Below are 25,784 nucleotides of genomic sequence, written 5' to 3' on the forward strand. Positions count from 1 at the left end.
GTGCGTCCAGAGCTGTGCCTGTGCTGCTGGGCACTACGAGTCCCAGCGTGCCCCGCGGCAGGGTGCCGGGGAGCTGCGGTGGGCTGTGGCGCGCGGCATGCTGGGACTTGTAGTCCGCTTAGGCCGTGGCCCAGCCGCTGGGATGGCGGCAGCCGAGTTTTTACAAAATCTGGCACCGCTCGAGGGGACACACTGACAAAATTATGTGATTTCGTAGTAGAGTGGCTAGTCATGTAAAATAAATATTTGCTGCGATATGAATGATTTTGCTCATTGTATCATGAAATCAACCATACACAAATTCCCATTGCATTCGCAAAACACCCTCAGAAAGATATTTTCATCAATTGCGAAGATCACACAGGCCCTAAATGCCCGTGCTGGCTATGCCACTCAAGTGCGTGTTACATTCCTGTTCACCGGGGTTGGTTTTTCCTCGCACCCTTAGGAAGCTGAGCGTGAAGGCCATCACGAACCCGCAGTACCTGGACAATGTGGGCAACCCGGCTGTGAACGGGCTCTACGACCTGGCCCTGGGGCCCCCCGACTCCAGGGAGGTGTGTGCCACCTGCATGCAGAACTTCAGCAACTGCCCCGGCCACTTCGGGCACATCGAGCTGCCTCTGCCTGTCTACAACCCCCTGTTCTTCGATGTATGTACGCTGAATTATTGCTGGGAAAGGGCTGGGGGTGCCCCACCTCTCATGTAGTCCTTGAAAACAGTAAAGGTGCCAAGATCTGCTTTCTCTTTTAAGTGTAATAACAGCAGGTGTAGTAGAAAAGCTTTGTTTTGCTTTGTTTTGTCATGACAGTTCAATACAAATAGACCTTGTGAAAAATGTGCATTTTGTTGTAGCTGTTGTTTTACTCAATATTGACAGGCAGGTGAGGGGGGATATTCATCCTGAAGTATGTGACTGACTGCAGGGTGTCAGGCTTTAATTAAATGTATGGCATAGTAAAAATTACCATTTCCTTTAAACAACCACTGGACGTGAACAGCTGTCTACTCTTCCAGTTTTTAACAAACCTTTTTCCTCTTGAGGTGCTGATCTCACCATTTACAATAGCTGCCTTTTGCACAGGCTACTAATTGAGAGTCAAAACCTCACTTTCAAGTGACCAAAGGTAGATGAGGTACCCACTTCTAGCCTTGTTCCAGCTGTGAGTAAAATAACTGTTGACCAAGGATTAAAATCCTGCAGCAGTAATTCCCAGCCTTCAGGCCACAGGGGGAGTGAGACAACTGTGTTAAATAATAACACAGAGCTGTGGTAAATAATAAAACCCACTGATAATTTCCCAGACCTCGAGGAAAATGTGATTGTGTGAAGGATCTGGTAGGACTGAGACCAGGATGTTTCATTTTACTAGTGAGGGGGTTTGGGTTCCACATTGTCCTCTGTGGGGTGAGCTGTCAGGAGCTGTAGTCACAGTGTAGGAGCAACCTGGGTCCCAGAGCTGCTGTAGATACCACAAGTGTTTAATGTGTCTGGCCACAGCTCTGTTCACAGAGAGCAGCAGGCACAACTCTCTCCCAGGATTTTTCCTGGAGAGGGCAGTGAGAAAGCTCAGAAGAGAAACCAATTCTTATCTCTATTCACTGCTCTTGTTTTGCACCTGTGGAATGTGTTACAGAGATTGTTTACCCAAAGGGATTTGTTAATTGGACACTGGTGAAGGTTGTTTTGATTCCTTGGCCAATTGGGTAAAAGCTGTGTCCTGGCTGTCTCAGTCACAGCTTTTTCTTTAATATTCTTTAGTATAGTGTCAGTGTAATGTGGTATAGCTTAATAAAGCAATTGTTCAGCCTTCTGAATCATGGAGTCATTGCACATTATTCCCTACACTGGGGTCACTCTGCATGGATAGTAGACAGCCTGCAGAGAGTTTATCTTTGCTTTGCACGTGAGTTTGGTTGAATTAAATTTTTTTTCAAGCAAATTCTTTAAGATTAAAATGAACCATTAATCTAATTTCCCCATTATAATAGCACTCTCTTTAAGTCCAAGCAGTTGCATTTACTTCCTTACTGTGCAAGCCAGTACCTCTGCCAGGATAACCTTTCCTTCCCCCTCCCTTTCCAGAAACTGTACCTTCTGATCCGAGGCTCCTGTTTGAATTGCCACATGCTGACCTGCCCTCGAGCTGTGGTTCACCTGCTGCTGAGCCAGCTGAAGGTGCTGCAGAAGGGGCTGCTCCACGCTGTCCACGACCTGGAAATCGTTCTGAACAGGGCAAGTGCTGTGTGATGCTCCATGTGTGGTGCTCCATCCCTTTTGCAGTTGGTGGTCTCACGGCTATAAAGCTCTCTGCCAATTGCTCTTCTTCTGTTCCTTGCAGTTTGTAGAGCAGTGTGCAGATGCAACAGGCTCAGAAATTGAGGAGGAGTTGGATCGCCACGTGCAGGAAATGCTACAGAGCTCTCAGATAACAGATCGGTGCTCAAATGTAAGTACAGGCAGGGCTTCTCCTGAGATCCTGAGATCCTTTGTCCTCTTGAAAGAGTATTGTGCAGAGCAAAGCCTGTTTTGTAGGTGCTGGATTTTGTCCAGTTCTGAACTGTGTTGTGTTTAAGGGCTTTTTGAGGGAAATATCTGAAATTAAACTTAAAAAGGATTTTATTTCCTATTAGCATAACTGTTGAATTTCTGGAAAAGTAAGGAAATATCTCTGTAGGGAAATGTTTTGATGGTGTAAGTACCATATTAAAATCTGATACTGCTGTCAATACACCACCTACAGATGTTGATACTGCTCTGTCTGATGCTGCAGAACACATTTTGAGAACTCATGCATCCAGGAAACTTTCAGAATTAATTACAGTGACATTTTTAGGAAAACTTGTGTAATTGAATTCTAATTTCCATTTAAATGTAGTTTAATGTACTTGGTTAGTGAAGGTGGGTGAAGAAGATACTTATAATCTAAGATCCTTCAGCAGATTTGTTTATAAGGCAGTTTTAATTCCTTGATCACTTGCTTAAAAACTAAGCTTAAGCACTTTGTAAGTCATACATTCATGAGCTGTCAAAAGAAGTGCTTTTTGTCATTTATATACTTACCTAAATCATCATTAGAGAAAAGCTTTAAATTCCAGTACTGACTTGAAAATTAAAGACTTTATGGAATAAATCAGAAAAGGAATGTGGAGAGCACTGAGGGATGTATGCCTCCAGCAAAGATGATGAAAGAACACTACAGATCAAGGCATGAATTAATCAGTGCATGGATGTGTGTGCATTGATACTAACAATGTTCGTGTTGGAATGTTAATTGTGTAATGTTTGGTGAATTCTTCATATAGCATGTTTTAATTTATGTTTATTCATTATTTTTAAGGGTTTTTTTTCTCTTTACCAGGTCAAAAATGTTTGTGAGTGTAGAAATAAACTGATATCACAGTTCTGGAAAGCACACATGGCTTCAAAGAAATGCCCAAACTGCAAGTAAGTTTAACTACATGAGGAGGCTGGTTTCTAGTTAAATGCTGTATTTGTATTAACCTTTATCTGCCTGTCCTGTTTGGGTTTTTTTTTTTCCCTTCAAGATCCAGGAGATCACTGGTGCGAAAGGAGCACAACAGCAAGCTGACAGTAACCTATCCTTCTACAGTGTACCATAAGTCAGGAGAGGAAGGCATTCTGGATGAAACAGCAGGTGAAATACTTGTGTTCTACTCAAATATGTTTGCACTTTTTCCCTGCACAGATTCTTGGCAGTGACTGTGCACTTGGAACTCATTTATAAAAAATACTGATTATAACTAAACAAGCTCTGGAGTCAGAGAGAACCCAATTCCATTAGATTTCTGTTTGAGAGCCTCTTGTTCTTTTGCAGCTTCAAGTGTCTCTGTGTCAGGAAAGGAAGTGCAACAGCATAATCTTTGTCAGCTTTAGGGTGGTTTTGGGGCACTTAATTTTTGGCAGGTAGCTGATTTTCTGCTGGATTTATTAAACAGAGTAACTACAGGTAAAGTTAATTAGGGGAAGATGACCAACTTTAGAAAGAAAATCACATAATCCTAACTCTTGTGAATGAATTTCCTCTTGAAGAGTAAAAGACAAAAAAGAAAGTAGGTGGCACTTTCCAGGATTAATTAACCTATTGTGCGAATAAATTTGAACCTCCTTTTCCTTCTCATATCCTTGATCCTTTACACAATGAGACAGCATTGAAGCAGACATTTATGTGTGTTATTTAGCCCTTAAGAAAGGTTTCTATAGAGAGTTTATATTTTTTTACTACTCTGTGATTTAAATACTAGATTAAATCTCTGGAGCTGTGGCTGAAGAAGCCAAATGGGAAGTATTCTGTGTTCTGAACTGGGATGGATCACACAGTTAGGTAGATTGGTAGATTGTGCACGCCTGTAAGTCCCAAAAGGAATACCTTCAACCTTGGCATTGAGTCATTTCTGTTTGAGGGATGGAAAGGTTTTCTAGGTGAATGGAGAATTGAACTTTCAGTCTGCAGTAATCTGCATTTCTGGACCTAAGCCAGAAGAAGAATAGGAAATTGTCTGAGGTCATGGCAGAACTGTTTTTCCTCGAGTTGTGGAAATTGAGAGCTACAATCTCTGCTTTGTTTTGAAAATAATTGATCTTTTTGCTTCTTAGTAGCAAAACCATGTGTTTTCCTGCCTCTCCAAAGCAGAGGTAGCCCAGACACTCACCTATAATGTGGATGGTGCTATTGTCTCCTTCAGTTGAGTATTTCATGGGAGCCTTGATACCTCCCTGGTAGTGCCTGAACCCCACTGAAAGCTTCCCCAGCTGCAGGCTGAGACTTGATTTGTGTTTTGGTCAGGGGATGAGAACATTTGAAGGAAGGTTCCAGCTCACTATAAGTCAAAAAAAGCATAAACTTTAGAAGTTAGAGTGGAGTTTTATTTCTGTTACTTATATTCATATTCACTAGTCACAGAGATGGTTTCTTTTTTACTTAATTTCATATTCCCAAAGCAAACATTTAAATAACAATTTTGATGTATTATTTAGCCAGTATATTTTGTATGTATATTTTGTATTTCCATTCCTTTTCTGAGCTGGAAGCACCACTGTAAGCAAAAAATCCCAAACATTCAGAGTAATGTCTTGAGATTAAAAAAAAGGAAATATTTTGTTTTTTACTTTTCAGGTATTGATGAAAGCCAGTTAGGGAAGAGGGGATACCTGACACCAATGACTGCCAAGGAATACATCCTGGCTCTGTGGAAGAATGAAGGTAATGGTAGTGAAAAACAACATGACTTTATTTTCTGTACCATTTAGTGGACAAATCTACAATTCTTCCAGTATGAACTCCTTGTCAAATCTTTGCCTTTTGCCTTAAGGGCTTCTGGCTGCAAAATAAGTTTTGTGACAGGAGGACTGGCAGCCAGTGAATGCAGAGACCTGGATTCAGTTAACACTTTGATCATTTATTCTCAAATTGTGGCTCCCCACAAATCTGTGAATCACTCACAGTCCGTTACTGGAACCTTTCTTCCTCTAGTTCTGCTTTCTCCATTTGCTGTAATCTGTATTTCTGTCCAGAGTTGTTTCTAAAATACCCCATATGTGACAAAGAGTAGCAATTCTTTCTAAACTATGTCCGAATGTTTTTATTTTAAACAAGCTCAATAGTGTTAACTTAGCAGATTCTTTTAACTTGGTTGACCAAGTGCATCTGGGGGTTTGACTATCCAAACAATAGCAAGGAGAATGGGTTTATATTTCTTTTGTCTCTTTTTAGGTTTCTTTCTGCGTTATCTCTTCCCTGGGATGGATCCCCATGATAATTCAGGATTCAGTCCAGACATGTTTTTTCTAGATCTGCTTGTGGTTCCACCTTCAAGGTAAAATTTATCCCACCAAAATCTTGTAGAAATCACAGGATTTAGTGCACCCTTTGCAGGAGTTGGAGATCCAAATTCCTGTAGTACAGACGCTGCTCTGCTTAAGTATCAGTGGATTGTTTAAATCATAAAAATCACATTAGTAATTGGTAAGTTCTGTTGTAACTTCAAGTGAGTTAGAAGACTGAAATACTAATTATGGAAAATGTATATTGTAGTATTAGTACTTTAAATGATTATAAAATATTGTAACTGCATGGTACTGATAGAATTTCTTGTTAAGGATTGTTCATCTTTTATGACTGTCCCAGTAGAATATATGAATTTTTAAATGCCCACTGTTAGCTTGGATTATTTTCCATGCACTGAAGATTTAGCTTAGACTATTTGGGGTTTATCATGCTGCTTTTGAGTGGCTTTAATCCTCTGAAGTAATTTTAATTTGCTGTAGGTATCGTCCTGTAAATCGCCTTGGAGATCGCCTGTTCACAAATGGGCAGACTGTGAACTTGCAGGCTGTGATGAAGGATGCACAGTTGATAAGGAAGCTCTTGGTTTTCATGGCCAAAGAACAGTGTCAGCCAATAAAATTTCCAGAAGAAATTCAAACAGTAAGAGTTACTGGTTGTCTTATTCTTCGTTTTTTTGGATGGGTGGGTTGAGTTCAGGAGGGCTCCTCTTTAAGCTGTTCCTGTAACAGTTTTTGCCTGAGGTTGGAATATCTGCTGGTGGAGACGTTCCATACCTTGTTTGTTTTTTTTTTCCCTCTGCTGTTTTCTACCTGGTGCAAAGGGAAAAAACATTTTGCTCAGATTCTCTTAGCCATGGATTTTTGTATGTGAGGCATAACGGGTTCTGTTTCTAGAGAATTAAATATGTACAGCACAAACAGTTCACCATTAAACTTTGCCAGCATCTCAACACATGAAAAGAGGGGGGAAAAAGCCACTTGAGCTTCTAAGCCTTGTGGAGCCAGTTGTGACTGTGTTTATTTTTTGACAGTTGATGTCTTAAGTATGCAAAACTTCACAAATAATATAGTTAGTAACAATATTTGTCTGCTTCTGACAGTTCACATAGTTGCATTGTGTAAATAATAATGCATTCAGCTTGCCTCATTCCATATTTGTTCATCAGTTGTATCATTGAGGGGTCTCTGACACTGGGCTCAGTTTCAGGGGAACTTGATTTACATCTGCAGTGTAAAACATTTTGGAAACACTGTTAGTTACTCAGAATGTAGCCACTAGATGGAGATCTGTTCTTAAAACTTTTGACAGGAGCTCAGTGAATTTTGGATGTGACTGGTTTAGTGGCTTTTAGACTGAAAACAAAGTGATATAAGTGATAAAAATAATGTAAATCCAAGAGATTTTATCTAAGAATAGGATTTTCTAGTTACAGTGATTCCTAACATGGACTGACAACCAGTGCAAAATAACGGTGAATGTTTCTCTTGCTATATTTAATGCTGTAATTAGCACCATAACTTCAGCCTAGTAAGTAGAAGGTATTTTTTGTTATGTCCAAGTTTCTAATTTCTGTTTCTGCAGGAGACAGGAGGGGACAGTGAACCTCTGGACCGTTCTGTGCTGACCACAATCCCAGGACAGAGCATTGCAGATAAGCTGTACAACGCCTGGATACGTCTCCAGAGCCATGTCAACATTGTGTTTGACAGTGACATGGACAAGCTGATAACAGAAAAATACCCTGGTATTCGTCAGGTGGGTAGCAGCAGTCTTAATTAAAAAAGAGAAGCTGATGGAGTAAGAAAAAGTGAACTATTTGTGGTTAGTACATGGGCATTTTCATGCCACTCATCATGGCAAGAATCCATCTGGTTTTCCATACTTGTCGCAATAGGACACGAAATGAGTGACACACACAAGCTGAGATGTCCAAGGTAAAAAGAGGGTAGTTTATTTCTGAACTCCAATATTTATAGATTTTCAAAAGTGACCATGGATTGGAGGATGAAATTGCCACATCTCCAACCATACTGGTCAAACCAATTCTCTCCTCCTTCAGAAAGGAATGCAAAACAATCATTATTTACATGAAAAATGCGTGAGAAACTTCATTACAAAAATGTAAACAGCAGAAGGCTTAGAAGAACTTAGAGGAACAGGGTGACACACACTTGCAGGTTTTAATTGTCACCTTCTGTTTTCCAAGCTGTTGGAGAAGAAGGAAGGGCTGTTCCGCAAGCACATGATGGGGAAGCGCGTGGATTTCGCTGCCCGATCTGTCATTTGCCCCGACATGTACATTGGAACCAACGAGATTGGCATCCCCATGGTGAGCATGAATGAAGGACTGTGTCCTCCTGCAGGCAGTTTGGGAGCAGTTTAAAATCTAGAGGGTTTCTGACTCATCTGAGCTCTTTCATGCCCAGTGTTAACAAGGAGGGAGCACTGAAGAGCGGGAGATTTTTACTGTTACAAGAATACCACATCTGAGAAAAAGCAGTATAAAAAAAAAAAAGCTGTACTTGTGCAGCTCAGGGCTGAGCTGCACTGCTGGCAGTTTGGGAGCAGTTTAAAATCTAGAGGGTTTCTGACTCATCTGAGCTCTTTCATGCCCAGTGTTAACAAGGAGGGAGCACTGAAGAGCGGGAGATTTTTACTGTTACAAGAATACCACATCTGAGAAAAAGCAGTATAAAAAAAAAAAAGCTGTACTTGCTTTGTGGGATTAGGAATTGATGCAAACTTCAAAAGTAGATCCTGTTTCTCCTATGGTCTTTGTACAAGGTATTTTTGAGGTATTGTAGTTTCAAGAGAAGGCTCTGATAATGTCACCAATTTCATCTATCCTTAAGGATTTTTGGCTACATAGAGATGACAACAAGCCTGAAACTGAGTTTTTCGTTATCTCGTCTTTGCAGAAAGTAGTGAACCTGATGATTATGTGCGTTTTCTCTGTATTTGTTGGCTTACGTAGAGAATCTAAATCCATGATTGCTTTCTTTAATTGCTAATTGAGTTTCATACCACAGTAGAAAATTGTAAAAGGAATATTGTTTCTATTCTTATGATAGAGGATTTTAAAGCAGAAATTTATTTATTTGGCACTATAATAGACTGAGGAGGAGATGCATTCAAGAACTTAAAGTAATTTATTCTTGCATTTACTACTTAATTTTTCATGCTGTTTTATCAGTGGCTTTTAGATTTTCAAGCCAAAATTGAACAACATGTTATTTCTTTCCTCTCTTCCTTCCTGTCTAGGTATTTGCCACCAAACTGACTTACCCCCAGCCAGTCACTCCCTGGAATGTCAAAGAGCTGAGGCAGGCTGTCATCAATGGCCCCAAGGTGCACCCCGGGGCCTCCATGGTCATCAACGAGGACGGGTCGCGCACGGTGCTGAGCGCCACCAGCCCGACCCAGCGCGAGGCCATCGCCAAGCAGCTCCTCACCCCCTCCTCAGGGGCACCCCAGACAGGCCTGAAGATTGTGAGTATGGGCTGAGCCCTCCTCCGTCTCTGGGTCAGGGGGCAGGAACAAAAACATGGTGGCTTTTCAAATTCTAAACCCCATTTTTCCTTCCTTTGCGTTCTTCTAATACACAGTGTGTGGCATTCATCATGGCAAGATGCCGAGCAGTCTCAGTGGTGGCCTTGGCAGTGCTGGCTTAGTTGGGCGAGGCAGGCTGTCATCAATGGCCCCAAGGTGCACCCCGGGGCCTCCATGGTCATCAACGAGGACGGGTCGCACACGGTGCTGAGCGCCACCAGCCCGACCCAGCGCGAGGCCATCGCCAAACAGCTCCTCACCCCCTCCTCAGGGGCACCCCAGACAGGCCTGAAGATTGTGAGTATGGGCTGAGCCCTCCTCCGTCTCTGGGTCAGGGGGCAGGAACAAAAACATGGTGGTTTTTCAAGTTCTAAACCCCGTTTTTCCTTCCTTTATGTTCTTCTAATACACAGTGTGACATTCATGGTGGCAAGATGCTGAGCAGTCTCAGTGGTGGCCTTGGCAGTGCTGGCTTAGTTGGGCTCTGTGATCTTTGAGGTCTTTTCCAACCTAATTCTATGTCAGTTGTTTCTGCTCTGTGCTACAGTTTAATCAACCTTTGCAACTTCTTAACTGTATCTCTGTCCCTTGGGAGAGTTGAAAAAGCACTATTTAGCTACTAGGGCAAAGGTTTTGGTATTTAATAGTGTTTTTACATTGTTGTATTACCTTGTCTTTCATAAAGGCTTAGCAGAGATTTGAATTTAATTCTGAGTATTTCTGTGATGTCAGTTCTTTCAGAACCTGTCGCAGAGTTAAACATAACGGTATTTAGATTGTACAAACAACTTACCATACTCTTGTTGATAATTACTTAAGTGGATATTTGGATGTTAGTAAAAGAAAAATTAAAATGAGACTGTTCTGAGAAACTCTGTTTTAGGTAAGGATGTGTTGTGTTGTTCTCAGAGCTGAAATTAAGAGACTCCTGGTCTCTACTTCAGCTACTGGGTTATATTACTACGTTAGTCTGAGGTGTCCAGGGCTGGGTACATTGTGGGAGGTATCAGTTCAGCCCAGTGGGTTTTGGATGAAGAGCTGATTGATTTGATCACTGTGCTTTGGGGGGTTAATGGGGAATGGCTGTTTGGTGGCGAGCAGAGGGCGTTCAGGTCAAACCATCTTCATCCTCTCTGAGTTTTACACAGCGCATGAATACCAGCAAGAGGATATTTTGAATCTGTGTGTGTTTAAAGATCAGTGTGTTTAAAGAGGCAGCTGTGGCAGCTCCCAAATCTCTGTGGCAGGTGTGCAGGCACATCAGGAACGGGGACGTGCTGCTGCTGAACCGCCAGCCCACGCTGCACAGACCCTCCATCCAAGCTCACCGCGCGCGCATCCTGCCCGGGGAGAAGGTGCTGAGGCTGCACTACGCCAACTGCAAGGCGTACAACGCCGACTTCGACGGGGATGAGATGAACGCCCACTTCCCACAGAGCGAGCTGGGCCGGGCAGAGGCCTACACCTTAGCCATCACTGATAAACAGTACCTGGTGCCAAAGGCAAGTAGAACTGCCAGAGAAGTTTATTTCTAGATGCATCTAGAAGTTACTTTCGTTTATTTTGTCTCATGATAAATGGGATAATTTTTTTTTAAGGCTGTTTACTTACTTCTGAGGTTTATTTCTGTGTTCTTTCTCCGCTTGTGGTTCTGTTCCCCTAAAGTAGGCCCAGCACATCCAAACAATCTTGTTCCGTTGAGTATCACAAGAGATTCAATAGAGAGCTATACTGTAATGAGTTCTTTATAAATTACTTAAGTGTTTTATCCAGGGGGAATAACTTTGGGAGCTGGAGGCACACAACTTATTGTCACTCTAGGACACGAAATAAAACCATGCACACTGGAACCTCCAAGGTAAAAGGAGGGAAGTTTGATTTCTGACTCCAACATGTTTAGATTTTCAAAAGTGACAGTGGATTGGAAGATGACAGTGCCACCTCTCCAATGACACTGGACAAACCCACAATCCATGAAATTTCTCCTCCTCCAGAAAATAATGTAGAACAATAATTATTTACAGAATACTCATACTATGTATGAGAAAGTTCGTTACAAGAATGTAAACATGAGAAGGCTTAGAAGAACTTAGAAGAACAGGGCAACATCTTATTAACCCCACCACCACCTTTTTCTTTTCCCTCTTTAGGATGGGAAGCCCCTTCCTGGCTTGATCCAGGACCACATGATTTCTGGAGTCAGCATGACACTCCGGGGCTGCTTTTTCACCAGAGAGCAGTACATGGAGCTCGTGTACCGAGGGCTGACAGACAAAAAAGGAAGAATTAAAACCTTTCCTCCAGCCATTATGAAGCCACAGCGATTATGGACAGGAAAGCAGGTAGTTTATCATTTACTGGGTTAAGGAATGCAGGTGGTTTTAAAGTAAGCAGAATGCTAATAGTAAATCAGTGTTGCTATGGGTGTTTGAAAGGCCAGATCCCATTAACAGTATCACAAGAGATTCAATAGAGAGCTATACTGTAATGAGTTCTTTATAAATTACTTAAGTGTTTTATCCAGGGGGAATAACTTTGGGAGCTGGAGGCACACAACTTATTGTCACTCTAGGACACGAAATAAAACCATGCACACTGGAACCTCCAAGGTAAAAGGAGGGAAGTTTGATTTCTGACTCCAACATGTTTAGATTTTCAAAAGTGACAGTGGATTGGAAGATGACAGTGCCACCTCTCCAATGACACTGGACAAACCCACAATCCATGAAATTTCTCCTCCTCCAGAAAATAATGTAGAACAATAATTATTTACAGAAACATGTATGAGAAAGTTCATTACAAGAATGTAAACATGAGAAGGCTTAGAAGAACTTAGAAGAACAGGTCAACATCTTATTAACCCCACCACCACCTTTTTCTTTTCCCTCTTTAGGATGGGAAGCCCCTTCCTGGCTTGATCCAGGACCACATGATTTCTGGAGTCAGCATGACACTCCGGGGCTGCTTTTTCACCAGAGAGCAGTACATGGAGCTCGTGTACCGAGGGCTGACAGACAAAAAAGGAAGAATTAAAACCTTTCCTCCAGCCATTATGAAGCCACAGCGATTATGGACAGGAAAGCAGGTAGTTTATCATTTACTGGGTTAAGGAATGCAGGTGGTTTTAAAGTAAGCAGAATGCTAATAGTAAATCAGTGTTGCTATGGGTGTTTGAAAGGCCAGATCCCATTAACACCATGTAGGTTTTGGTGTGTGTTTCTGAGCTGTAAAACCCAACAGACAGCTCTTTTCTTTTTTTTTTTAAATTTTAATATATCTAAGTATTGGAAAAATCTTTGCTGTTTTATATTTCTTAATAATTATGTGTCTCAGCTCTCTGATCCTTCAGAGGGTAGAGTAGCAGAAGGATATTTCTGCCTTGTGAGACTTCCAAGCTTTCAAACTTTGCTGTCAGTGGAAGGAATACATGCAGGACATTGCTTTTCTCATTCACGCCAGATTTTTTAATGTTGAGAAGCGATAATACAAACAAAATAATTCCTGCTCCTCATCCTGCTTCTTTATAGGTTGTTTCCACATTGTTAATAAACATCATTCCAGACAACCATGCTCCACTGAATTTGACTGGGAAAGCAAAAATTGGTGGGAGAGCCTGGGTGAAGGGACCTGCAAAAGGATGTCTGAATCTTGATTCAATGTGTGAATCTCAGGTATGCAACAGCTCTGGGGGTTGGGCTGGGCTGTGTTGTATTAAAATTGTGTGTACAGGAAAGGAATGGGAAGGGAACAAGGCAGATGACAAAGTTAGAAGCAGGTATTTGGCAACAGTTACTGCCAGAAGTGGGTGATGGAAGGATAGGCCTGGGAATCAGGAAGAATTCTCTGTGGTCCTGACTTAGGTAGATTCCATCTGGTTTTGTTAGGTAATGTGTCTTCATTGTCACACTTTATAGGTGGAAAAATGCAGGTGGTGTTAGAAATTTCATTTCTGCTACAGATAATCTGACCACATTTAACCATTCACCAACATGTAAGCTTTTTAAACCTAAACCAATTTTCACATAGATTACATGGAAAAACCTGTAGAGGTCGTAGTGTGATTAAAATTTCTGTTTTCCTGATTCAAAACTGTGTTTTATTTTTCAGGTTATTATCAAAGATGGGGAATTACTGTGTGGAGTGCTGGACAAAGCTCACTTTGGCAGCTCTGCCTATGGGCTGGTCCACTGCTGCTATGAGATCTATGGGGGTGAAACCAGTGGGAAGGTGCTGACGTGTCTGGGGCGCCTCTTCACTGCTTACCTGCAGCTGTACAGGGGATTCACCATGGGTGAGTACCTGCAGCACCTCCTGAGGTCTAAACCAGACGTGGTTGGGCATAATACATGCTAATTCTGTGAATGAAATTCTGCAAGACTGTCCTTGGGTGGGATAGCTGCCTGCCAGGCTTTTTTTAAAATCTTGTTTCTTTTTTTTATTGCTGCATATCTGGCCTTCTAAGCATAAAGAGAGCATAAACAGTCTTGAGTATGTCCAGCGATTTCTCTTTTCTGTCCTGCCTAGCCAAAATGTACACAGTTAATATGTCCTGTGTTGAAATTTTGTTTAGATCAAAACCTCATGTTTTGCTTCTGTGAAAAGTAGTTATTGCATAGAAAGCAGAAGAGCTGACTAAACCAGATGAAAAAACTTCAAGGGCTTGGTGATCAAGCCATGCACATCACATTTTGCTGTAAAACTTTTGGTAAATGTGTTTGAAAAGCTTTCATTACAGGTTTACAAACTTATGTAAGAGTTATGGAGACACAGTCAACAGTCAGCAGTAGTGAGGGGCCAACAGAGTGCTGTGAGCCAGGGAAAAGGGAGGGCATCTTTTGGGGTGAGGAAGGTGACTGATTAACTCACAGAGCTCCTGAGATCCAGGGTGCAAAAGCTAGATAGGAAAAGATAACAAGCCTGGGACCACTGGGCAGTTAAAACATCAGAAGAAAAGTGAGACTGGAGCAGGAGTTTTGGATTTGGTGTTTTGACACAGCCATTTTTGTGACTATTTTAGTGTCTGTGGCAGGAATCCTTATAAACAGCTCACAGGAGTTCAGGTTCCAGTGTTTAATCTGTTCCCTGGTCCTGTCATCTCAAGGATCTGTATTTTTAATTTATCTTTTTTTAAAAAGCTAAGAAATGTCAGATTGTGAAAAGTTCAACTAGAAGTTCAACTAATAGTTCAACAATAAGTTTGATGTGGATAGAAGGAAAAAAGCAGTTTGATGTGGCTGGTCCATAAAGCATTACTTTTAGATTTTTTAGAGGCTGTTGAAGTTAAGACTCCTTAAATTAGGGAGTTGATTTTGCACTCTTACTGCTTAGTTGATGTTTTGTTGTTTGTTTTTTTTAATACTGCTTACAACTTTTCTGGCTCTCTAAAGAGCCAGGAACTACTCAGATTTTTTTCTTCTTGTCAAACTGCAGGCCCTGACTCTAACCATCATTATGACTTTAGTTGTGACTTTCTTTCCCAGCTCTTCACTCAAAATCCCTGACACCAAGTGTTGTTCCTTCCCTGATTTGTTTCAATTTAGACCATTGTGTTCTGTCTCTCCTCTTTAACAGGGATTGAAGATATTTTGGTTAAACGTGAAGCAGACCACAAAAGAAAAAAAATCATTGAAAGGTCAAGGCAGAGTGGTATTGAAGTAAGTCTGTTTTGCAGATTTCTTTTTTCTTCCATAATGCAAAATTTTTGAAATACTGCCGTGTTCAGCCATGCCTGCTTAACCTAAAAATTCCTATATTTTACTTTCAGGCTGTTAGAGCTGCTCTTAATTTGCCAGAAACAGCATCATGTGAGGAGGTGCAAGGGAAGTGGCAGGATGCCCATCTCTGCAAAGACCAGAGGGATTTTAACATGGTTGATATGAAATTCAAGGAGGAAGTAAACAATTACAACAATGAAGTCAACAAGGTTGGCATTGAGGCATCTATAGGTGCTAACTTTCTGTTTAACTTTCTTATTAAGTTAATTAATGTGGATGAGCAGCGCCTGACTCTCCTGGAGGCTGAAGCTTTCCATCTGTCCCCAGCTTGGGGCTCCACATGCTGCCTCTCCTCCTCAGCCTTGTCCTCCCTCAGTGAGAAGATGGCTTAATATTCAAGATGCTTTTGAAATTATAAATAGGAATGTTTGTGGTTATTCATTGTTTCACTTTGTTAAAGCCTTCCACAGGAATTTCTTGGGTTTATTATTTTAGGAATAACGTTTGGTTTTGTTCCCTTGACTCCCCCATAACTCTGTAGGTTTGCATGCCCCTTGGTCTCCACAGGAGCTTTCCAGAGAACAATTTGCAGCTGATGGTGCAGTCAGGAGCCAAAGGATCCACTGTAAACACGATGCAGGTAATGACACCAGAAAATGCTTAGCAGCTATGTGTGCTGATGTGGTGTGTCCTAGAATATAAACTGTTGGGAAGCTCTTGTGGGGATATCTGATACCAGAGCAACATTTTCAGTCTGGACTTTGGCATGGAAAAATGCTAGAAGAATGTAATAAAGACCTCAGTGGGTGATGGAAGAGAGTCAGTGTTTATTATAACCTATTTTTGAATCACTCCTCAGTACATGAGGGTTTATTGAAATAGCAGAACTGCTTTTGAGAAGGAATGCTGCAGTTTATACAAACAAACTTACTGTAGGAGAAATAACTTCTCCTGGGCTCTGTTGGAGACTGACCCTCTCCTTCTTCAACTTCTGAATAGGAACAACATAATCTTTGGTTTTGGTAGAACTGCAAGGATACATTTTCATTTTACCATTTGCAACACAGACATCAAGCAAGAGACACTATAAAAATGCCATCTAAAATGGAGAGAATGACCACAGCTCAAAAGGGAGAGCATTTTAGGTTGAGGTTTTGTCCTTAGTACAGTGCTGAGAGGTGGTGAGGGTAATGTAGGGACCTAAAAAATATCTACAGTATTTTTAGTTTCACATTTCTGTGTTAAAATAAGTATACAGAATGAGGTATTGAGGTAATGTTGAGGATGAGTCAGGGTACTGGAATAACTTAAAACCAGGTGAGATCTCCATGCCTTTTCTGCCCCTCAGTAGCTGGAACATTTTATGAACAAGTCAACATGGAGCTACAGAGCACTTACTGAACATTTGACTTTTTTTTACTGTATTTTTCAAGAAAAATCACTAAGCTAATGTGAACAAAATGTTGGATGGAAAAGTGATGTTCCCTTTTTTCCTGCCCACATTTAGATTTCTTGTTTGCTGGGCCAGATTGAGCTGGAAGGCCGAAGACCCCCACTGATGGCATCTGGCAAATCACTGCCATGTTTCCAGCCTTATGACTTCTCCCCTAGCTCAGGAGGGTTTGTGACTGGCAGATTTCTCACTGGAATCAGACCTTCTGTAAGTTTAAGACTGCTTGTGTTGATACTGAAGTTTATTTAAGTCTTGGTATTTTAATAAAGTGTATCTGCAATTATAGATAAATAGACTTTTTTCACCCTGGTTTCATATGAAGCTTTTGAGGAAGAGCATAAATTGCCAGTGTTGATGCACTTATTAGCAGGATGCTGATGGTGTTGTGCTTGTGTTTAGGAATTCTTCTTTCACTGCATGGCTGGCAGGGAAGGTCTTGTGGACACAGCTGTCAAAACCAGCCGTTCTGGGTACCTGCAAAGGTAAGAGGCCTGCTTTAGAATTGGAGCCTTTGAAAAGTCCTTTTATTGATTGATTGATTTTTCTCTTTTTTTCTGAGAAAATTCTGTAGACTCTAAATGCCTGTATTGCTTAGATTAACTTCACTGTATTTGATTTTTACACAATAGTCTGAATGCTGTTTGTTGTAAGTAAAAATTTCTAGAGATCTAGATCAACTGGAACATTATAATTTCAAAGTTACCTCTGGCACATAGCAGCAACAGCTTCTCCTTTTGCAGAAATCTTTTCTTCTGGTACAAATACAGATAGGTATACAAGTTCAGGCAGCTCTAGTTTTTCTTGGCCACATTGAGTGGCTTTTGTCTTTAGTCAAGCAACACCTCCAATATATATAGAAGAAGTTAGAACTTTTGAATTGTGTCAGAGGGTAGTGACAACTTCTAAAGAAGGGATGCCCCTTTCTTTCAGAAAACTGCTAAAGCAGGACAGCAGAAATGGAGAATAATTTACTGTTTCAAGTCAGATGAGTCCAAGGAAGCTGGAGTGAGCAGCATGCTGAAAGCTTTACAAATTAAGCATTTCACATGAGTGTTGTGTCTATAGGATTTTGGCTTCCAGAATTCCTGATCAGCCTTTAAGTGCACTTAAGATGTTGATGAAAACGATGGTTTTTGTGTTAGAGTTGTATCATTCTCATTGCTTTGTAGCTTCTTAACAGCATTTTTCTTCTCTTTTGTTTTTTTTTTCCCATTTTTTCCCTCTGGAATAGGTGTATCATAAAACATTTGGAAGGGCTGGTGGTTCAGTATGACCTGACTGTACGAGACAGCGATGGCAGCGTGGTGCAGTTTCTGTATGGAGAAGATGGGCTTGATATCCCTAAAACTCAGTTCTTGCAACCTGAGCAGTTTCCTTTCATTGCACAAAACTATGAGGTAGAACACCTAAACCTTAAATATTTATGAGGGGTGAAGGGGAGACTGAAACACATGGTTAACATCTGGCATATCTGTCAGGGATCCAGTGGCAGCACTTCTTTGTCTCAGTTACTTTCAGACTAATGTACAATTTTATTTGCCATTGTATTCAAAATATGGAAGCAATCTGAAGTCTGCAGCTTGATTTAAGCAGTCTCAATTTCAGCAGAGCACCAAGCACTGTCAGTTCTAACTCTGCACTTGAATTCAACAAAGATGACTTCACTTTTCAGTCTGTCAAGTTTGATTAACTTTTACCAGTATCACCACTGCTGATTACAGAGTGGTGATAACATAAAGTTGTAAGGGTTTTGTCTCAGTTGGTTTGAAAACCAAATTTAAAAATTGCTTTACAGCAGTGACAGTAGATGACCTTCTCAGTTTGCTTTGCCTTTTCTGGCACAGTGAGGATAGAGAGAAGAATAATCATACAAATTACTTTCTTACAGGTAATCCAGAAGACAAACCATCTGGATGAAGCTCTAGCAAGGATGGAGTCTCACCAAGCTAACCAGCAGTTCAAAGCCATCAAAAAGTGGCGAGCCAGACACCAAAACTCTGTGCAAAGAGAAGGAGGCTTTCTGTTGTTTTCCCAAAAGAAATTGGCAAGTTTGAAAGCACAGCTTCCAGGAGGTGAAATAAAGAATGGGAGAGATCCTGCTACTTTACAGGTAACACAGAGGCAATTGAACTGATTAAACCCTTCAAAAGAAGTTACAGAATTCAGTATCTTTTGTTTAATTGCTCTGTGAATCCCAAAGTGTTTCACAGTCTAACTAAACAAGTTGCTTTTTAAAGGAATCATGTCAACTATGTGGATGATAAGCTGACATGTATTAAAGTCTGAGGGCCCTAATGCTAGGGAAGGAGTTAAAATCTGAGATCAATGTGTTGTTAGAAATGTGTTTTTAAGTCATGTTTGTGAATGGTTTGAGGGATTTTTTTTTCTTTTTATTGATGGGTTATTTGGTTTTTTCATGTACACAAAGTTAAATCTGTCTTGCATGGACACCTGTCTGCTAGCTGGATGAGAGCCTGTTTGAAATACCAAAAATCAGAGAGCTGAGCCAGCCCTGCCTATTTTTTCCAAAAAAATATTATTGCTTAAGCCTCTTGAAGATGGTATGTATGGACACAAAATGCAGACAGGCCCTGCTTCACAGCCTTGCTGTCACAAGGAATTGATCCTGGTGGAACTTGGGCAGTTAGCATGAAACTCCAGGTTGAAGGTGTTCAGAGATGACTCTGTAAGCTTGTCTGCAAAAGCTGTTTTTACTAATCAGAGGTTCCTTGATTGAGCTGTGCTGAATTTGTGTTGCTCTTGAAACTTTTTGATAATAACTCCTAGTTTTTGATTTCACTCCCAGTTAAAATCATTCTTTGAGGCCTTATTTCACTGTTTTCTGGAGTAGTTACTATGGAGTAGTTACATAAGTTGGGGTATTTTTAGGTGTAAAGAATCTTGAAATCATTTGACTTCAAAAGTGTTAAATATCAGGAAGAGGAGAACACCATATTTGTAGCTGAGCTGTTTGCTGTATGTGTGCACCCTTACATTCTGCACAGATTGTCCTTTCCTCCTTCATTGCTGCTTGACTGCTTGTGGTCTTACTGTGGGTAAACCAGCCAGCCTAAAAACCTCCTTTTATTTTCAGTTGTTGAAGATGTGGTATGAACTTGATGAGAAGAAACAAAGGAAGTATCTGAAGAAGACAAATAAGTGTCCTGACCCAAGCCTTGGGGTTTGGCGTCCAGATACTTACTTTGCATCTGTTTCAGAAACATTTGAAAAGGGAGTTGAAGGCTATATCAATAAATGGGAATCTGAGAACAGCCGGAGTTACATGCACCCAGCACTTTCTTCTGATAGGTAAAAACCTCTGAGTGTCTTCTTTGCACTGTGCCAAAACCTAAAATACCTTTTGGAGCAAGTTTGCTAAAACTGAAAAAAGTCTTCACCAAGCCTTGTTTCTGTTGTGGCCATTGTGAAGCTAAGCAGTGGGTTTCAAAATGGTTCTTGAAAGCCAAACAATTTTGGTGTGCAATGGAGAGGCTCTGGTTATCTGTTCCTTCCAAACCTGAATTTTCCAAGCCTCTCTGGAACAGCAGCAATGTATTGCTGTCCCCCATACATATAAAATAATACTTTTCTAGTGGTCTTGAAAAACAAAGTATGCTCTTGATGCACCTTGGATTTAGAAAGGCTGTTAGGAAGTACAAGTGGGAGTAAATGGACTGTCTTTTGACATTCTGGGAATTGACAGCAGAACTAAAATTAAGTTTGGGCAAAGCCCAAGTTCTGTGCTAATGGGCTGTGTTTGTCAGATCAGATGGAGTCAGACAATTTTACAGTTTCTGGAGCGTATTTATCTGTGAGCTACCAGGAGAAATTGTCTCAGAGATGTAACTTCATTGAACTGAGCAATGATTCATTCTTTTCTGAGTTTTTTTATTTTGTATGTTGAGCTAAACCTCTCATTTCCTGTCTCCAGATTAAAGGATCTGTTGTATTTAAAGTGGCAGCGTTCTCTCTGTGACCCAGGAGAAGCTGTGGGGCTTCTTGCTGCTCAGAGCATTGGGGAACCTTCAACACAGATGACTCTGAACACCTTTCACTTTGCTGGCAGAGGTGAAATGAATGTCACATTGGGTATTCCAAGGTGAGAAAGCCATGTCCTCAATGGGCCCTTTATTTTAGGCACTTATGTATAGAATTGTGCTAGGTTCACTAGCAGGTATATGTGTGAATATTGAGGGTGAACAGTCCCTCAGTGTACTTGTAAATTTTCCCTGTTCAGAATATTTTAATGTTTTGTAATTTTTCAGTTATTTTGGTTCATTTTCCAGATACTGAATAACTGTGAAGGCCCTTACAGCAAATCATCAGTTTGTTTGGAGTAATGTGGGTCCTGACCTGGCCTCAAGTGGGAGGGTGGGATGCCTTAGGTAGGAGGGGATTGTGTTGCTTCAGGGAAGCACAGGAGCAGAAGAACATACAAGGAAGCATGACCTCATTAATCCTTCTGTTCTTGGAACAATTTATTATCATCTCTCCTCATAACTGGGAAATAATCCAGTTGAGGCAGTGGGGCTGCTGTTGTGCTGTGCCTGATGGGGAGTCAGAACAGAGAAAAGGAGCAGTGCTGTGTAACCACAGCTCTGGGTGCACATGGCTTTGGTGGAGCTGCCAGTTACTGCATTCTGCCTAATGAAATAACCCAGATAATTATTTGATTTGCATAGTGCTTTTGTGGCTTAATTGGAATGATTTTTCTTTGTGTAAAGGTTGAGGGAAATACTGATGGTGGCCAGCTCAAACATTAAAACACCGATGATGAGTGTTCCTGTGCTCAATACCAAGAAAGCTCTCAAAAAGGTGAAACAGCTGAAGAAACTGCTCACAAGAGTGTGCTTGGCTGAGGTGAGCCTCCTTTTCAGTGCATCCTTTGAGAGTCAGCAAAACAAATTCTCCTCTTTGAGCTCATCAGTAGTTTGCTATGCCATAGTCTTTGGCTTTTTCTCAAGCACCTTTTTCTCTCTCTGTAGAATTGGAGGGATTCTGTTTTGTGTTTCAGACAAGCTAATCTGGCTGTGATTGACATAGAGCTCAGACAGATACCTTTCTGTCTGTGCCCCACCCCTTCCTAATCTCACACAAATAGCTGTGACCAATAGAAGCAGAACACGTGTCTCTGTGGAGATTCACGACACCAGGATGTGTTCTGTGTTCCCTCTCTTCCTGGCTGTGCTCTCCTTTGCTCTCTCCTGTGCACCCTTGTGCTCTCCTACATGCCCTCCCCCTTCTATTTTTTCATCCCTTGTGAGTTGAAAGCAGCAAAAAAGCCTCCAGAAAAGTTTGCCAGTTAGCCTTGTGTAATTTTGTTTCCTGTGGAAAGCACTGGAACTGCAGGAATCAAATGAAATGTCTTCATCAAAGGAGTAACATTCCTACTTGGGAATGTTTTGTAGGTCTTGGAGAAAGTGGACATTGAGGAATCCCTGCATGTGAAGCACAAGCTGAACAAGCATCGCCTCTACAAAATCAAATTCCATTTCTTGCCCCATGAATGTTACCGAGAGGAGAAGTGTGTGAAGCCCAGGCAGATCTTGCACTTCATGGAAACAAGGTGAGTTTGTTTTCAGATAAATTAATATTTGCTCTTCTTTTGCCTTTTTATGGGCTTTGCATGTGGTTGATTACAGCTGGTGTGGCTTTTAGAGCAACAGTTCCAGCTGATGTGCAGAAATATTTACACAGTTGCTTTTATATCTTGAATAAAATTGGCAAATTTATTATTCAAGTCCAGTAATGAACCATTTCTTCTGAAGGTCAGTTTGATGTGCAGATTTTATATCCAGGTGAGTGTATAACTTTATGCTTTGGATGCACAGCTACATCTGTGACAGTAACAGAGATCATACCAACCTTTTGATTCTGAAATGAATGAGAAAGGGCTGAGAAAAATTATTTGCATTATCCTAGAAGTACTTATGCATCCAGCAGGGAATAATGTCCTGTTCTGAATTGACTGGCTTGTTATCCAAAATAGATGAATGTTTTGACAACTTCACATTTTCTGTGGCACTGCTGAGCCTTGACATTCTGAGTTGCTTCTTCTGTCAGATTCTTTAAACTTCTTCTGGAAGCAATTAAAAGGAAGACTGCAAAGATGGCATCTTTTAATGAAGTCAGCGCTCGGAAGACAACTCGGAAGGATTTAGATGATGACCAAGACAAGGTACAAAAAAAGCACCTGAAAAACACCTCACTTCCTTTCACTGTTGTTGAGAACCAGAATTGGAAAAGTGTAGCATGTTTCAGTGCACACAAAATGTGTGAATACTAAATTACTACTTAAATACTTCGTACATAAACTGTCTTTGCATTCTCATAAAATTAACAAGGAAATTAACTTTTGTGTATTAAATCCCGATTTGCTTAAGACTGCTCTGAAAATGCCTGTTCATTTTAGTTTCTTTGGGACAAAAGCATATCACTCTGCTTGCTCCCAGGTCAGTCCTGTAGGAGCAGTGGTTGTCAAAACTTTGGGGAAGGTCCTTTGTTCATTGAAATGCTTTTGCATGTTCCTTCACTCCTCTCCCATCAAGGACTGTCAAAACAGAGTGACAGCTTATCCATCTTGTAGACATTCATCTTGTTAAATGTTGAAGTTGTCAGGAGTATGAGTTCATTTCTTTATAGTAGTGGATATACAGAAATTATTTTTTCTGTAAAGGTAGAACATTGAGCAAGAGATTGTTAAATTCCAGATGTTGGCTGAAGCCTTTTGATGCTGTTGGTACTGACTAGCAGTCAGCCTGATGATCTGTCTGTCCTGGAATTTTAGACACTGAATACTCTGGAAGCTGTAGCAGAGGAAGAAGAGAACATTGTTGATGCAGAAGCTGATGAAGGGGATGGTGATGCTACAGAAACAAAACGGAGGAAGAATCAGGAAGAAGAGGTAATGACTTTATAGGTGCTCAGCTCTGCTCTTTAATTCCCGATTTCTTCTATGTTTGACTTGGGAAGGAAAACTTCCACTGAAACAAAATGCTGAAAAAAACAAAACCCCACTTGAAAGGAGAGAGGAAAGTGTCAGCTTTGGGCTGAAAAGATTTCATTTGGCTCTTTTCTGAAACTTTGTTCTTCAGGTATTTGGGGGGATGTGTCTGGCAGTCAGGCTGTGCTGAAGTTCATCTTAACTTTATCTTTTGCTAATTTTATGCTATTAATTGTTTTTAAAACTTTACTGTGATTCTTAAAAAACAGTCTCCCTGCATGTTTCTCTGTGTTCAGTACTTCATAATTAGCTCTTAAAAGATGGAGTGCTGTAATTTCAGAGGGTGGGGTAATTGAAAATCCTGAGGGAATCCCATATCAGAGTTGGATTATGGGAAGAAATTTGACTGTCCCAGGAAGAGCAAACTAAATTCTGCTACAGTCTCAACATCCTGTAGCATCCTGGATTGTGCTGAGAAATAATGGTAAGATTGTAAAGAAATAGACTGAACTGAATCTGTTGTATTCTTTTCTTTACAACAAAATTGCATTTTGTTTGTGCTGTAGGGGCAAGATCCTTGCAACTCAGCAGTGAGAACATTCCAGAATTGAACTGTTCCTGCTGTGCTGTGTCTCTGTACAGGATCTGGCTCAGATAAACACAATGTTATTTCTTTGCAGGTTGATTATGAGAGCGAAGAAGAGAATGGGGAAGAAAACGTTAATGAGAATCCAGAAGATGAAGAGGCTGAATCTGAAAAAGAAGAAGGCACTCCTGGTGCTGAAGAGGATCAGAACAGAGCAGAGGGTGAAGATTCTCAGCATCTTTCCATTGTGTCTCAGACTAAAAAAGGGAAAGATAGATTGCTTCAGTCAGCAGAGGTGCGAGTGAGCGCTGTTGTGGAGAGCCACCCATCCATACAGGATTACACCTTTGACACCGAAAATGAGCTTTGGTGTGAGGTAAGGTGGAGCATCTCTGGGTGGTTGCCTGTAGCTCCCATAACTAATGGTTCTTTTCAGTGCAGTGCTGCTGCTCTGTCTCAGCAATCCCATTTGAATACAGAAAGTGGCATTACAAATTATATTTTGATGGCATTTTTAGTAATTTTTCATTTTCAGAACACCTCATGTAACTTTATCTAAAAACAATTTTTGGACAGGTTTATTGTGTTTTAATCTTTTAGTATGTGATGGTCTGCCGTGTAGCCCTTGATGAATAAAATGATGGCTGAAATGTTGAAAAAAATGTAAACATCTTAGAAAAAAAAAAAATCAAAAACTTCAACAAGCATATACCTGTTCCACAAAAAAAAAAAAACAAACAAAAAAACAAACCATAAGTTGTCCTTGTAAGTTCAGAGAGCTCAAAAGCAGTGTGGATGAACAATCCTGGGATGGGAAGTTCACATTTCCATCATTCACCTCTAATTCCAGTCAGACATTTATGTCCCTTAACACACAACGAGGGTAATTGTCAGCTTTTTGCCCGAAGAGAAGTGTGCTGGGTATTGAGCCTGGTGTCCAAGCCTCCTTACAGTGTTGGTTTTTTTCCCCATCAGGTGTCCTTGGCGCTGCCACTGACCAAGGTGTACTTTGACCTGTCCTCCCTGCTGGCATCCCTGGCGCGCAGCACGGTGATCCACGAGGTGAAGGGCATCACGCGCTGCCTGCTGAACGAGAGTACCAGCAAGGAGGGACAGAGGGAATCTGTGCTCCAGACAGAAGGGATAAACCTGGCAGAGCTCTTCAAGTACTCTGATGTGTGTAATCTATTTCTAATCCCAGACTTCAATGCTAGTTTGTGTTCTGGGGGAGATGGTGCATGATGGATGTCATTTCAGTTTCTCAGGGGTGATGTGTAGCCTTTTCAGCTCTTGAACTGTCTTCCTCCCCCTTTTTATCCCCAGATGTATTCAGTGGAGCCTTTTCTGAAGGGCAGCTTGCAAATCAGTATTTGTGCAGCAGCCAGGGCCTAATGACAGATGATTTCACACCATTCTTCTCTCTCATGTCTCTCCAAATGTTACTTGAGGGAGTTCTTCCATCTCAATGGATTGCAGTGCTTGGAGATGAATAGTTCTGTTATCCCATCTAGCCCATAGCTCTCCAAATACAGGATTGTTTTAATCTGCATCTTCTCTTCTGCTAAAAGTTCTGGCTGTCTGAGACACACTGGGCTTTGCATTGTGTTGTTTGAAAGGCTTTAATTTGTTTTCTGGTCTATTTTGTTAGCTTGCTTTTTGTGATTTCAGTTAATTTTCTCCTGTGGTGAATTTTGACTCCAGTGCTCCTATTCATCTATTTAATGCTGC

The 25,784-nt window shown here is 41.0% G+C and overlaps 1 protein-coding gene across 1 annotated transcript in view; it reads left to right on the forward strand.

The window, feature by feature from the left end:
* The window catches only part of POLR1A (RNA polymerase I subunit A), a 31,131-nt gene that overhangs the window by 224 nt on the left and 5,123 nt on the right, over window positions 1-25,784 (forward strand). The window contains exons 2-31 of the mRNA XM_039723963.1: window positions 449-653; window positions 2,088-2,237; window positions 2,344-2,451; window positions 3,364-3,449; window positions 3,551-3,660; window positions 5,140-5,226; window positions 5,737-5,839; window positions 6,291-6,450; window positions 7,393-7,566; window positions 8,018-8,140; window positions 9,073-9,300; window positions 10,608-10,862; window positions 11,511-11,702; window positions 12,888-13,031; window positions 13,468-13,651; window positions 14,932-15,014; window positions 15,125-15,283; window positions 15,616-15,714; window positions 16,582-16,734; window positions 16,927-17,009; window positions 17,759-17,924; window positions 18,416-18,637; window positions 19,622-19,836; window positions 20,459-20,626; window positions 21,252-21,387; window positions 21,936-22,093; window positions 22,591-22,705; window positions 23,315-23,431; window positions 24,151-24,432; window positions 25,032-25,232. Coding sequence (XP_039579897.1) covers window positions 449-653; window positions 2,088-2,237; window positions 2,344-2,451; window positions 3,364-3,449; window positions 3,551-3,660; window positions 5,140-5,226; window positions 5,737-5,839; window positions 6,291-6,450; window positions 7,393-7,566; window positions 8,018-8,140; window positions 9,073-9,300; window positions 10,608-10,862; window positions 11,511-11,702; window positions 12,888-13,031; window positions 13,468-13,651; window positions 14,932-15,014; window positions 15,125-15,283; window positions 15,616-15,714; window positions 16,582-16,734; window positions 16,927-17,009; window positions 17,759-17,924; window positions 18,416-18,637; window positions 19,622-19,836; window positions 20,459-20,626; window positions 21,252-21,387; window positions 21,936-22,093; window positions 22,591-22,705; window positions 23,315-23,431; window positions 24,151-24,432; window positions 25,032-25,232 — 4,666 coding nt within the window. The remainder of the gene's footprint in view (window positions 1-448; window positions 654-2,087; window positions 2,238-2,343; window positions 2,452-3,363; window positions 3,450-3,550; window positions 3,661-5,139; window positions 5,227-5,736; window positions 5,840-6,290; window positions 6,451-7,392; window positions 7,567-8,017; window positions 8,141-9,072; window positions 9,301-10,607; window positions 10,863-11,510; window positions 11,703-12,887; window positions 13,032-13,467; window positions 13,652-14,931; window positions 15,015-15,124; window positions 15,284-15,615; window positions 15,715-16,581; window positions 16,735-16,926; window positions 17,010-17,758; window positions 17,925-18,415; window positions 18,638-19,621; window positions 19,837-20,458; window positions 20,627-21,251; window positions 21,388-21,935; window positions 22,094-22,590; window positions 22,706-23,314; window positions 23,432-24,150; window positions 24,433-25,031; window positions 25,233-25,784) is intronic.

This window comes from Passer montanus, unplaced genomic scaffold, assembly GCF_014805655.1.
Source record: "Passer montanus isolate IOZ18808 unplaced genomic scaffold, ASM1480565v1 scaffold51, whole genome shotgun sequence".
Classification (NCBI taxonomy): domain Eukaryota; kingdom Metazoa; phylum Chordata; class Aves; order Passeriformes; family Passeridae; genus Passer; species Passer montanus.